Source organism: Notolepis coatsorum (genome assembly GCF_963971535.1).
Source record: "Notolepis coatsorum genome assembly, chromosome: 14".
Lineage (NCBI taxonomy): Eukaryota > Metazoa > Chordata > Actinopteri > Aulopiformes > Paralepididae > Notolepis > Notolepis coatsorum.
This window is the reverse complement of record NC_140178.1, coordinates 88596315-88611947: the sequence shown is the minus strand read 5'-3', so window position 1 is coordinate 88611947 and position 15633 is coordinate 88596315. Positions and strand designations below refer to the sequence as shown.

The following is a 15633-nucleotide window of genomic DNA, read 5'->3' as shown; positions in this document are numbered from 1 at the left end:
GGATGGATGGAGACAGGGAAGGGATGGATGGAGGGAGGCAGGGAGGGAAAGGATGGATGGATGGATGGATGGATGGAGACAGGGAAGGGATGGATGGAGGGAGGCAGGGAGGGAAAGGATGGATGGATGGATGGAGACAGGGAAGGGATGGATGGAGGGAGGCAGGGAGGGAAAGGATGGATGGATGGATGAAGACAGGAAAGGGATGGATGGATGGATGGATGGATGGATGGATGGATGGATGGATGGATGGATGGATGGATGGATGGATGCTCTTTGAGTATTCGGAAAAGCGCTATATAAATCTGATGTATTATAACTATAAGGTTTCTTCACTTCAGGGGTTTAAAGATCCCCTCCACTCAAATACATGTTTCTTTTGTATGGTTATTTGTGACTTTGACTATACAGATTGTTATTTGTGACTTTGACTATACAGATTGTTATTTATGACTTTGACTATACAGATTGTTATTTATGACTTTGACTATACAGATTGTTAGTTGTGACTTTGACTATACAGATTGTTATTTGTGCAGAACTTGTCACCAGAGTGCCCTTTTTACACCCCCCCCCCCAGGAGAAGGAGAGCAGCTTCTCTTTCTGTAATATATATTCTATTATACTTGTAGGGTAAGAACCCCATTGCAGGGTCTAAGGATGGAAAGGCCCGTTCTTCCAGGGGCCAACCTCTGATGTCGGTAGACCAAGAAGAGTATTACATCCCTTCTGTTGACCTCCTAACTGCCCAGGTAAATATTACCATAATATACTAGCTATATCACCACTATATACTAGCTATATCTATGTTATAATGTAGTATACAGACCAGTAAACCACAGCCTCTAATTAATGACCTCCTAACTGCCCAGACAACATATTACCATGATATACTAGCTATATATTTGCTGTAGTGTATACTATAGAGACCAGTATACTACAGCCTCTGATAAGATAAGCACTCAGGAAGAGACCATTACAACCTTGCTAATTCATCTCTCTCTCTCTCTCTCTCTCTCTCTCTCTCTCTCTCTCTCTCTCTCTCTCTCTCTCTCTCTCTCTCTCTCTCTCTCTCTCTCTCTCTCTCTCTCTCTCTCTCTCTCTCTCTCTCTCTCTCTCTCTCTCTCTCTCTCTCTCTCTCTCTCAGGACTTGCTGTCCTTTGAGCTTCTGGACATCAACATAGTGCAGGAGTTGGAGAGCGTCCCTAACAACACTCCTACTGGTAAGAACCATTAGAAACGTTAGAAAGACACATTTTAGACATTATTATAACGGACATATGTAAGATGTCCTAGAGGTAGACAGGACAACAAGTAATGGTTATGGTTTGGTCGCTGGTTCAAGCCTCGGCACAACCAGGAGGGTCTATTCTAGCTGTTGGCTAGTAGATGTAGGGTGGCTGTTATTATCCAAATGCCTCCAGGGGGCGCTACACTGCATGAGCTCTGCATTATGTCTAGAGGACTATGTGCATGTTTTTCTATGGTCGAAGGGTTATGTGGAACGATACATTTTCTGCCCTATCTCAAACCCCACCCTCTTTTATTCATCCTCCAATCACAACTGTGGCTTCTCTCTGGCAAACAGTTGTGATTGGAGGATCAAGAAAAGAGGGCAGGGTTTGAGATAGGGTTAAAAGAAAAAGACAATTTACCTTTCTCGCACTGTGCTCCCTTTTGGTCATTTATCCTGTATTGCTATTGAGTTGTATAGTGATACAGGGTTAAATTAGGCTTTGCTTAATTATTCATGCACAACCTGGCAACCCAGAGTGAACATAAAACTCCTCAGTGACTGTGTGCAGATTGCCTCCGACACACTGAAAACGGATGAGGTCAAAGCTCCCAAAATCAAAGCCCCAGAAAATCTCACTTTCTTCCCCACAGCCTAATGTTGCCAGGTACGCTGTTGAAGTGAGTGTGTATCAGATGTGTATCAGATCAGAGGGGCACCACGATTGTTACCCTCTTGGATTTTGGAGTCAGTCTAACCGAGCGACAGGGGCGTCAGACTGCTGTTTACAATGGTAGTGAATGGTGTCATGGCAACCTGGTTCACTAGCTAGAAAGCCATCTATCGTACCACAACAGTCAACATCTATCGTACCACAACAGTAACATCTATCGTACCACAACAGTGAACATTTATCGTACCACAACAGTAACATATATCGTACCACAACAGTAACATCTATCGTACCACAACAGTCAACATCTATCGTACCACAACAGTGAACATCTATCGTACCACAACAGTAACATCTATCGTACCACAACAGTCAACATCTATCGTACCACAACAGTGAACATCTATCGTACCACAACAGTGAAGGGCAATTCCATGCAAATGTCAACCTCACCATGAAAAAATTTAAATAACATGATCATAACCAAACCAATTTCAAATGTATCATCAAGGTCTATATTTTGAAGTACAAAATAGATTTGATCGTAATATTTATGAGAATGCATGTTTTTTCACACTACAGGAGGAGACACAATGATGTAAAAATTTATTTTTCGATTAACCTAATTGTATGACTTTCTGAATGGCCAGAATGGCAAAAAAATCAACAGATATTTTTCTAACCTCACCTTTGGTCATGAAGGGCTGTTGTATCATTATGTGAATCAATTATGTACTTTGTGTCTTTCCATTGGCAGGTGAAGCATGCTGTTATAATGCCCCTTTATGGGACAGCGAATGTAACATCCATAACATTTTCCAGGAAAAGTTGTCATAAAACATGCATCTGGAATGCAATGTCAACCAAACTTCCTAAGCAAAGCTAACTTTTATAAAGATGACATATTAGCAACAATTAGTCATTCTGGTCTTATTTTTTGTATTCTTTACAAGTGTTATGGATGTTACCGTTATGGATGTTACATTGCAAGTGACGGATGTTACATTGCGAATGTGTGTTGTTAAGTCCGATTATGACCCCTTTGTTTGAAGTATAATTTACACATTTTAGTTACACTTATTGAGATAAAGATGAGCCTGCAATAAGAAATGTTTTGACCTTTTGGATTTTGAGATAGGTGACAAAATACACAGCGTTATGGATGTTACGGAAATTGACAAGCTTTTTGGACTCACTGAACACATGATAAACTCTGTGAATATCAAATCAAATCAAATCAAATTTATTTATAAGGCCCGACAACACACGTTAATGTCCCCATGGGCCGTACAGGTCTTCTTTAAACAAGTCAAGAAGAAAACATAACAATAAGTCAAGAACAGAACAAGAACACCATAAGGTCCAAACATTTTTAGATGAATGCAAAAAAAATAAAAAATTAAAGAATGCAAGCATTCCCAGACATACCCCACGCGAAGGTAAGGAAAAACTCACTAAAACCTAACAATAGGGAAAAAAGCTCCACAGGCAGTGTGGAGGAGAGAAACCTTAGAAGGGCCATTCAAGGGGGGATCTCCCTTCTTAGATGTTGGTGATAGTAGTGTTGCAGACCGACAGTTGGTAAGCATGCACTCATGTGTGTAGTGAAACACAGATGAGTGCATGCAATAGCAACTGAACATTTTGAAAGATTAAAGATAAAGCTAATAGCGATAGCAACTGAACATTTTGAAAGATTAAAGATAGAGCTGATAGCGGATCTATTTGAGGCACAGGGGCGGCGCAAAGAGGGTCACGTCCTCCCCGTCTTAGTCACGGGACATTCAACACTCCGGTCATTGCTCAGGGACAGCCGGAGACAGGGAGATAGGGGGCGGCGCAGAGAGGGTCGCGAACTCCCCAACATCATTGCGGGACGTCCGGCACTCCGGTCAAGAGTTAGAGAGTTCCCATGTTTGTGGTGCTGCAAAAGAGCAGACATGTAGTACCCTGTAGTGCCATGTAGTACCCCGTAGTACCCTGTAGTACCCTGTAGTACCCTGTAGTGCCATGTAGTACCCCGTAGTGCCCTGTAGTACCATGTAGTACCATGTAGTACCCTGTAGTGCCATGTAGTACCCTGTAGTGCCATGTAGTGCCATGTAGTGCCATGTAGTACCATGTAGAGCCATGTAGTACCCTGTAGTGCCATGTAGTACCATGCAGTACCCTGTAGTACCATGCAGCACCCTGTACCCTAACTAAACTACCCTGTAGTAAACTACCCAGTGGTACCATGTAGTACCCTGTACCCTAACTAAACTAGACAGATTAATCTAAAGGTCAGTCCCCGACCAGGTGAGATCAGGGTAGGTTGAAGGAGAGAGAGAAAAGATGAGTCTTAAGCAGGGATTTAAAAGCTTCGACAGAGCAGGCGCACCTGATGACGGCAGGTAATTTGTTCCACAGGTAGGGAGCGCGGTAGACAAAGGCTCTGTGGCCGGCGGATTTCTTTTTAACCCTAGGGATCGATAGAAGCCCCGCATTTTGTGAGCGCAGAGCACGAGCGGGCGAGTATCGGGAGATGAGATCGGATAGATAGAGCGGTGCAAGCCCATTTAAAATTTTGTAGGTGAGGAGTAGCACTTTAAAGTCAGATCGGGCTTGGATAGGAAGCCAGTGTAGGGCGGACAAAACTGGTGTGATGTGATCAAATTTTCTAGTTCTAGTTTATATCTTTTTCAAAGAATAACATGTTTACTATCACTTTGTAGGGAAGGGTTTGAGGTACCCAAAAAGCACATTCAGGAAAACCTGGTATTTCCTCTCAAGGAATGAATCACAAAAAAGTGCCGTTATGGATGTTACATTTTTGCGTTATGGATGTTACACATCGGAAATAGACAAAAAACACTATCAAAAATGTGTGTTGTTAAGTCCGATTATGACCCCTTTGTTTGATTTAAATCAGAAGTATTTTATGACTCCTTGTTTGATTAAAATCCAACATATTTCCTGACACAACTTTTTCACACATTGTTGGTCTAGGCAGAGCAGTGTCCACGTTAGCCTACTGCTAATCGGCTGCTGTCGGCCATCTCCCCCTCGCGTCTGCTCAGCCTACATGTGTATTTGTTATTGTTTTGCCGAGTATCGTGACAAGAAACCCACCCCAAAAAACACAGAAACCCCAAATGAAACCAAACAGAAAGTAAATGAGTATTATTCCAGGGACGACATTTCAAGACAGGCCCCAGGAATGAAGGATGCAGTGACCATAAGAGAAGGAGTCAAGCAGAGGGTTCAGAAACGCCACATGTCCATGTCCCTTATGGAGGCTTACCGCTGCACTTCCAACCAAAGAGGACAAGTCCTGGGTCAGTTTTGATCAGATTCGTGAACACCTCAATCCTCACATGGATAACAGAGGGAGATACCATTTCTCTGAACCAGTCCAGGCAGAGTGAATTAGACTTGATTTTTTATAACTTTCTTTTTCATGGTGAGGTTGACATTTTCATGGAATTGCTCCAAAACTCATTTTCTGATTTAACTGATATTAATATTGCTGTTCTCGGTATAGAAAACACTTTATGTTAATCAAATAAAGAGCTATTTTCCAAAAACTTTTTGTAATTTATTTTCAGAAGTGACTGATATTTTGAAACTATTTAAGACTAAAAAAAAGAAAAGATTATTTTAATTTGTCACCTATCTCAAAATCCAAAAGGTCAAAAAATGTCTTACTGCAGGCTCATCTTTATCTCAATAAGTGTAACTAAAATGTGTAAATTATACTTCCAATTCAAATCGATGCCTTGTCAATGTTAAGTTAAGTTTCCAATGTTCTCTCTGAATGTAACATCCATAACGCTGGAATTATCGTACCACAACAGTGAACATCTATCGTACCACAACAGTAACATCTATCGTACCACAACAGTAACATCTATCGTACCACAACAGTAACATCTATCGTACCACAACAGTAACATCTATCGTACCACAACAGTAACATCTATCGTACCACAACAGTCAAGATCTATCGTACCACAACAGTAACATCTATCGTACCACAACAGTGAACATCTCTTTGTCGGATCACAACCTGCCACTGTTTTTATACTTGTATGAAGAATTCTTAGTAGAAAAGTTTAACTGACAAATGTATTTGATGCTTTCCATCTTCCAATGGCGAATACCAAAAGGTAAAGAGGTACCCCACACACACACACACACACACACACACACACACACACACACACACACACACACACACACACACACACACACACACACACACACATACATACATACATACACACACTTGTTTATGTGAAATATGGGGACATTACAGACTTTTATGCATTCCGTAACTAAACTTAACCCTGACCTTAACCTAACCCTAACCCTAACCTTCACCACCTCAGTACAATAGCTCATCAAACTAAATTAGGACATCAAACATTTTGAATTTGGTAGCACGTCCTGATTTTGTGAGTGTGTAGTCTCAAAATTGTCCTGTCCATTTTTCACATGAACACACACACTTTGATATTAATTTGGCCACGTGGACAACCATGCTAACGCTTGGGCCTAGAGGCCTTCATCAGAGCATCTTCCATCTTCTTTTCTGTTATCTGAACCGGAATGCTCTTTCTTTTTAAAGTGTCAGCTTGCAAACACAAACATCCCTGAACGTGCACTGTCAAATTATCTCAGTCTAAACAAAGCATGGATGTTGGTGACCATATATATATATTTTTTTTTCATTTGAAAGGTATCCAATGTCGTTTTTGACCACTAGTTGATTGAATTGGCGCTATAGAGTTGGTGTGTAAACATGCCCTTGTGCTCCAAATCGATTGGTCTATAACAATATATCTCCCTTTCAATCAAAGGTTAGATTAAGTACAACATGAAACTTAACACATTGGGCGCCGGGAATTGTGCCCATCATTATACCCAGTCTGCCAGCACTGTAACCCTATGGAGATGTTTACCTTCTTTGCAGGGCTATAACTTTTTAAATATTATAGCTATATCTGCATTACTATGGCCCATTCAACATCGATTATCTATCGTTCCGGATGTGGGAACGTTATATTTTTTCATTCATACATTGTTGTGTTAATACCGTCTAGAACAGGGGTCCCCAAACTTTTTCCTGTGAGGGCCACATAACTTTTCCCTTCTCTGGTGGGGGCCGGGGTTAGTTTGTAACAGAAAAAGTGTGACGATCACAGGGGTGCCTAAACGTAAACATTTATTGTTTTTCTAGAAAGCCACACATAACCAAATATTAATAACCCTTTCTGGGATCTTCACAGAAAAAAAATTCAGGAAAGAAATAATAACACTTTTATGAAATAAATATACAGTACCTACAGACCACCTAGCTCTAGCTCTGCACTATTTTAAAGCACAGTGCAGGACACACTCAAAGGTTATCGCACCTCAGAGATGGCAGTGGACATGTATGACAGGACAAAGGCCATATGTAATGGCCTTGGGATTGAGGAACATACTACCAGCCAAAGGAGGAAGCAGAAAAGGATGGACGAGTATGTAGTTGAGTCATCTTGTGGCACAAGCTCAGACCTCAGCTCAGGAGATCAGCTGAGACAGAAACTGTTCTATCCAGTCCTCAACAGAATGCTGCAGAGCTTGAGAGCAGGTTCTCATGAGTTGGAGAACAACTTATGAGAGGCATACAGGCATGATATCCAGCCTCAGACCAGTTTCTCTCAGTGGAATTGCTGCAACCCCTCGCCACACATTACAATATCCAACTACTGCTAGAGGAGATCACAGTTGTAAAGTGTTTCCTGGCCAGGACAGGCAGAGATGCAGTCCCTACTATCCAAAGTGTCTTTTCCCTCCTGGATGATAATAATAATAATAATGCATTTTATTTATAAGGCGCCTTTCAGGACACAAAAAAAAAGTCCACAAATCGGTGAATGAAAAAATTATAGGATCAAATGAAAACTACTACTTACTAAAAATGGATGTTTAAAAGTACTAAAAACCAACAAAAAAATCAAACACTAACAAACATTCAGCACAAACAATGGGGATGCTGCCAGCAATTTTTTATTTTTTTTAAAGCTCCGGGGGCCGGGCCAAATGTGGAGGCGGCCGTAGTTTGGGGACCACTGGTCTAGAATATAAGTATGTTTTTCTGCTGTAATTCCAAAAACGCTAGTTATAGGCCCTGACGCATTGATAGATTATCGATTGGCGTTTCTTTCCTATACACGCTATATATAAAAAATACAAATGTATAAGATCGGTATACATTATGCTTCATCATGCGTGAAGGAAAGGGGGGGGGGGTTGTTCATAATTCCTTGATCGTCAGTAACGGCTTTATTTAGTATGGGTTGATATGTTGAGCAGATGGTTTGCAGTGAAATGAATAAACAATCGGGCTGAAAATAATGTTATATTCCTCTTACCGTTCGCGGATGAGACTGGAGAAAAAAGATCCCAATTATTTGACGTCGATCTCCTACATCCATTTCCGGTTTGTATGGCGCAATAAACGCAGAAATCATATAGATTATTGCGTTTCGAAAGCGATCCAAATGCACTCGAGTGTTTGTCTGGATCCACGTAACAAGATATGACTGCCGGAGGGATTTCCTCGACGCACCGATCGCCACTTCCAGTTTTGGCGTGAGTGTAACTCGCCCGACCATCCACCAGGCGGCGGTATTGAGGTGTTGCAATCTCAGACAGGGTGCCACTGCAGTCCGGAGGGAGGCTGGATGAATTATGAATGCCATGGCGAAATTTTTTTTATATTGATCCCAAAAACGATTTACGCCATTGTTGGCGTTCAACGCATGGCGGGCAATAACGACTTACGCCGTTTATGGCGCACAATGTGTTAATGCAGATGGGATATAAACATTGCGAGAGCAAAGAAAACGGACTCCGCAGAGGTTATGTGAGCTTTCAGACCATAGAACAACAATATAAAACTTTGTATAATTGGGTGGACATTTATAATAAATTAATATAAACACATAGAGCTTTTTTTTACATGAAAACCTCTGTTGGATACCTTTTAAATTGTGACCACTCAAATGTCAAATGGCCACAGATTTATTAGCTTAGTGAATGGACATGTTATATAAAGAAGTTGCAGTATTGAGGGAACTTGAACTGTCTTCAACACAAATAGCTGGAATTGTATTTATTTTATTATTATTATTTATTTTTAATAATCTCTCTGTCCCTTCACCCACCCCTTCCTTCTTCCCCTTTTCTCCATTGTCTTCCCTGTCCATCCATCCATTCATCCCTCCACCCCTCCCTCCATCCATCAATACATCCCTCTATCCACCCATCCCTCTATCCATTCATCCCTCCACCCCCCCATCCATCCATCCATCCCTCTATCCACCCATTCCTCTATCCATCCACCCAACCCAACCCTCCCTCCCTCCACCTACCCATCCATTCAGATATGACCCCATGTATGTCCCCGCTGCCCCATGAGAGCCATCTACCAGACCAGGGCAGTCCCTCTTTAGGTCTGATCCAGGAAGAGGCTGAGGTTGTCACAAGCATTATGGGTAATGAAGTCCTTTTTTTTCCCTGAATGGATCGTGCGTAAAAGCGTAAGTCTTTTTGACAGTTACCTATACGAAGTGTCTGACCCAATGCTGCTTGGTGCTTTACTTGGGGTGAGTGCTTAGAAACCTTGCTTGAATGTTAAGAGGAAAAGGCTAAAAGTGAATTATATTTTATGCTCCTCACAACAATTGGCGCCCAGGCCTGTCACTCAATCCCTGCCGCCAATCCTTCTCCTCAGATGTACCCCAGGGGGCGGTCTCTGGAGCGGAGGGGGGTGGAGTTCCAGCTCAGGAGGAGGGTGAGGATGACATCAGTGGGACTCAGTTTGTCTGCGAGACGGTGATTCGCTCCATGACCCTGGAGGAAGCCCCTGACCACGCCCCCTTGAGAGGGACACGAAAAGGTGATTCTAAATGGACTTTATTTATTTATTTTAACATAATTTCAAAGGTGTGAGTGAATTTTGAAAACGGATATAGAGTTGCACCACATGCAGAGTTATAGGAGATGTATGAAGTTATTAGAGCAGTAGATATATTAAACGTGCTATAGATAACATTCAGCCACTAGATATCGCACTAGAGCACCATCATGTAATTTATCCAATCAGGTGCATTCCATGTGTGGAAATGGGAAGTAGGGAGGGGATACATGCCTGCAACATGTAAACAACAACATTCCTCCGCCATTGGTGAGTGAATGTGTGAGTGAATGTGTAAAATGTGAGGAACTAATTGTAAAGCGCTTTGGATAAAAGCGCTATATAAATGCAGCCATTTACCATTTAAAAGCTCTGTGGATGTATTCTTATATATAATCATCAGTCTCTTCATTCCCCCACGTCCTCCCAGTGGTGCGTCCAGCCGCCCAGGGTGGCTCCGCCTCTTCCTGTCCGAAGAGTAAATCTCTGAAGACGGAGAAAAGCCCAGAGAGCGGCCCTTCCACCGCTAACCCTCCACCAGCCCCCCTGAAGGCCTCGCTCCCGACCCCCCTGAAGGCCCCGCTCCCGGCCCCCCTGAAGGCCCCGCTCCCGGCCCCCCTGAAGGCCTCGATCCCGGCCCCCCTGAAGGCCTCGCACCCGGCCCCCCTCTCCGTGACCCCCGGACCCAGCTCTGTCCCCGCCCCCCTCTCTGCTCCACCCAGGGCCTCCGCTCTACACCACCACCACAGGATGACCGGTAAGGCGTCTCCTCCTGTTAGATGGACTGCATTTATATAGAACGCTTTTATCCACAGCGCTTTGCAACTTATGCCTCACATTCACCCATTCACTTACACATTCACACGCCGAATGTGAGGCGACCATGCAATGTGCCAACTTGCTCGTCGGGAGCAGTTAGGGGTTAAGTATCGAACCGGGAACTTTCAGATTACAATTTTACTGAAGACATCTCAGTTTTGTCTTTGCATGTCTTTGTACTAAATAAAAGGACAAAACTGATCGGAAAGAATCACTGAGACACGTTTGTAGTTGGCTTTCTAGAACTTGCTGATTGACAGAACACAACCATTTTCAACAATTGAAAACAAATACGCGGCCACCTTGATAAAAAAGAAACCATGAATTTTCGCTGCATGTAAAAAAAATACCCTGATTAAGACCGATCAACTTTATTAATTATATTTAAAACCAGTCACCTTTACAAAACCAGTTACTTTTAATGAAATTGATCACCCTGAATGATCTCAAAATAAACGTATTGACCTTATATGACCCTGATACAGATGAGGTTGTGGAGTTCGTGGACATCGAGAGTATCTGCACGGAGCCCAGAGGGGCGAGGAAGGAGGGGGAGGAGGAGGAGGAGGAGGGGAAGGAGAAAGAGGGGGATGAGAAGAGAGAAGGGAGGAGGAGTCGCTCCTCTTCGGCCTCCTCAGAGGATTACATCATCATCCTCCCAGACTGCTTCGACACCAGCAGACCACTAGGGGAGTCCATGTACAGGTACACACACACACACACACACACACACACACACACACACACACACACACACACACACACACACGCACACACACGCACACACTCACTAACTCTCACCTGCCTTCCTACTCTAGCTCGGCCTTGTCCCAGGCAGGGGATGTTCCAGCCGAAAGCCCCACAGACCCGGAGACCCCCTCCTCTGACCACACGGACTGTACCACCCCTGAGGGCGAGCGGGGGGAGGCGGAAGATACCACGGGGGGGGCGTCGGGGTCCAGCAGTGCCAACGACATGCTCTGTACCTCTCAGACCCTGGATGACGAACCGCTGACACCTGTTGTAGTCGCACCGCCTAAAGCGTTCCCCCTCACTCCTAGGTAAGATGATGATAATAATAATAATAATAATAATAATAATAATAATAATAATAATAATAATAATAATAATGATGATGATGATGATGATGATGATGATGATGATGATGATGATGATAATGATAATACTAATAATAATGATAATAATAATAATAATAATAATAATAATAATAATAATGATAATACTAATAATAATGATAATAATAATGATAATACTAATAAATGGGACTTATATAGCGCCTTTCTACAACTCAAAGTTGTTTTACACTAAGAGGTGGTGGGAATAAGACAAACGACATACAAGCATAACATACACACAAGCATAACACATACACACAAGCATATCACATAACGTCACGGTGACCAAATGCGTCCACATTTTTATAGGATTCTATCACATTTTCACAACAATAGCGAATATAACTTACCCTACGCCGTTTTAATTGAGGTTTCTTACAAATTAACAATGTTTTATTTGTCCTTTTATATGCGTATAACATTCAAATCTTAAATTGTACCATTGTTTCCCTTTAGACAACAAACATAATGCTAATGATACACTTTTGTTAAGATAATTAGGTGACCATTCTCGATCACTGTACTCCGGTTCCATTAATAGTTTAACGCTGTTCAGATCGCGTTTTCCTAATCCGGTGCTGACCAGTGACCTGTGAACTAGGTGCTAAAGGTCTTGGGAATTGTATTCATTTTGTAGTCATAACATTCATTCATTTTCACCTTTTAAACCAATGCTGCCATCTACTGACAACAGAAAGTGTTGTCTATAACGTTAAATTGATTAGAGAGGCTCGCCGTACACTTGTAAACACTGTCGCCCAAAACACATTCTAGAGATTCCCACTTTTCACTGGTACATAGGTTCATATCTAATAGTCTTTAGATGACTAAATATAGATGAATACTCATGAAATTTGATATATATATTCGGTTTTGGTCCCAGACAAAGAGAGTGACTGAGATTGGTCTACGTTCCGTTACACACAAGCATAACACATACACACAAGCATAACACATACACACAAGCATAACACATACACACAAGCATATCACATACACACAAGCATATCACATACACACAAGCATAACACATACACACAAGCATAACACATACACACAAGCATATCACATACACACAAGCATATCACATACACACAAGCATAACACATACACACAAGCATAACACATACACACAAGCATAACACATACACACAAGCATATCACATACACACAAACATAACACATACACACAAACATAACACATACACACAAGCATAACACATACACACAAGCATAACACATACACACAAGCATATCACATACACACAAACATAACACATACACACAAGCATAACACATACACAAGCATAACACATACACACAAGTATAACACATACACACAAGCATAACACATACACAAGCATAACACATACACACAAGTATAACACATACACACAAACATAACATACACACAAGCATAATACATACACACAAGCATAATACATACACACAAGCATAACACATACACACAAGAATAACATTAACACATACACACAAGCATAACACATACACACAAGAATATCACATACACACAAGCATAATACATACACACAAGCATAACACATACACATAAGAATAACACATACACACAAGCATAACACATACACACAAGCATAACACTTACACACAAGAATAACACATACACACAAGCATAACACATACACACAAGCATAACACATACACACAAGCATAACACATACACAATAATAACACATACACACAAGCATAATACATACACACAAGAATAACATTAACACATACACACAAGAATAACACATACACACAAGAATAATACATACACACAAGCATAATACATACACACAAGAATAACACATACACACAAGAATAACACATACACACAAGAATAATACATACACACAAGCATAACGCACACACACAAGAATAATACATACACACAAGAATAACACATACACACAAGAATAACACTACACACAAGCATAACACATACATACAAGCATAATACATACACACAAGCATAACACATACACACAAGCATATCACATACACACAAGCATAACACATACACACAAGAATAACACATACACACAAGCATATCACATACACACAAGCATAATACATACACACAAGAATAACACATACACATAAGAATAACACATACACACAAGCATAATACATACACACAAGCATAACACATACACACAAGCATAACACATACACACAAGCATAACACATACACACAAGCATAACACATACACATAAGCATAACACATCTTTATCTTTATTACGGATCCCCATTAGTCATCACCGCAGCAACAACTAGTCTTCCTGGGTTCCTCACACAACAAAAACAGTACATACATACATAACATTATAGTAGCATACATTTAAAAATATATTCCAATATTCCTACATATAAAAATAATTCTAAATAGCATTACAGTACACAAACAGAGTATCAGATCACAGAAAATACAATAAGGGATTAAACTCTCAGACAATCATATCTTTACAGTGTAAACTACAGTATCTGTGTTTTTCTTTAATGTAAACTAATTTCTTTTTCTCTCAATGCTCTTTTCAAATTATTTTTAAAACTTATCTTACTGGTTATCTGAGTAAGATGTACTGGCAGTTTATTCCAATATGACATGGCTCTATATAACACAGTTTTCTTTGCTGCATTGGTTTTTGGTAGTAGCAGTGTGAACGTTTCCCTACAGGCATGCCTAGTATTATACTTATGTCGATCATGTGTACATGTTAGCTGTGAATACAAACAGATAGGTTCTCTTGAGATATATATATTCCTCATGAACAAGATCAGGCTGCAATCCAGTCTGTCTTCCACCTTCAACCACGACAGCTTGGTATGCATCCCCTCCACACTGTTTCTCATTGAGCAGTTCAGGGCCAGACGGGCCGCTCTGTTCTGAGTGAGCTGGATCTTATTGAGCTCTTGTCTTGAGGCATTAGACCAGACAGCTGGACAGTAATCAAGGTGAGAAAGAACTAATGACTGTATCACTTGCTTCAATATCAGATCGGCTAGAAAATACCTACACCTTCTGATAATTGAAATATATATACACACAAGCATAACACATACACACAAGCATAATACATACACACAAGTCTACACGGATAACTGACAGTTACTAAAGACATGCTGGTGTAGTCTACACAGATAACTGACTGTTACTAAAGACATGCTGGTGTAGTCTACACAGATAACTGACGGTTACTAAAGACATGCTGGTGTAGTCTACACAGAGGATGCTCAGGGGATGTGTGTGTATGCATGCTAGTTGAAATATAGTTGTGATTGAGAAGGACATTGTTGACGCCATTGTAATGTTTTTTCAGCCCAGAGAGCAGCCAAGTGACGGATGCAGCTTCAGCTGCTGAAGGAGGGAGGGACAGTACTGAGCTGTACCAGACTGAAGAGGGTGTGTAGTATACACACACATGCAATTTTTTGTGTGGTTTTAAACTCCTGCTTTTCCTTTCTTGAATTTTTTTTTGCTTTATTGTCAAAATCACCCCCCCCCCCCCCATTCATGTTCAATGCTGGATAACGTTGGAAACACGATCGCGATCAGTACTTCGAATGGCGATCAGATAATTGGATTATTCTTTTTGCAGTACATCATAGACAAGGTAAGGGCTATATGTTATCAATCTTGCGTTGATCCGATAATTCTTTCCCCGCAATCTGTGTGTGTGTCTGGTGTGTGTGTGGCGTGTCCCGTTGGTTGCGATCAAGGCACGGAGGGGCGGCTCCCCCCCCCCCCCCCCCCTTTCATGCATCCATGATGAAACATAATACTGATAATCTAGCGTT

The 15633-nt window shown here is 41.4% G+C and overlaps 2 protein-coding genes across 2 annotated transcripts in view; both read left to right on the top strand.

Moving 5' to 3' along the window:
- LOC311241011 (histone H3.2) overlaps positions 1-15633 on the top strand; it is a gene marked incomplete at its 3' end in the record, with an annotated part of 340183 nt that overhangs the window by 188131 nt on the left and 136419 nt on the right. The gene's annotated exons all lie outside the window — the stretch shown is intronic.
- The window catches only part of LOC311240909 (next to BRCA1 gene 1 protein-like), a 66601-nt gene that overhangs the window by 43762 nt on the left and 7206 nt on the right, over positions 1-15633 (top strand). Inside the window, 8 exon segments of the mRNA XM_084329521.1 lie at positions 633-752; positions 1148-1223; positions 9323-9433; positions 9673-9837; positions 10286-10612; positions 11160-11379; positions 11493-11735; positions 15156-15238. Coding sequence (XP_084185647.1) covers positions 633-752; positions 1148-1223; positions 9323-9433; positions 9673-9837; positions 10286-10612; positions 11160-11379; positions 11493-11735; positions 15156-15238 — 1345 coding nt within the window.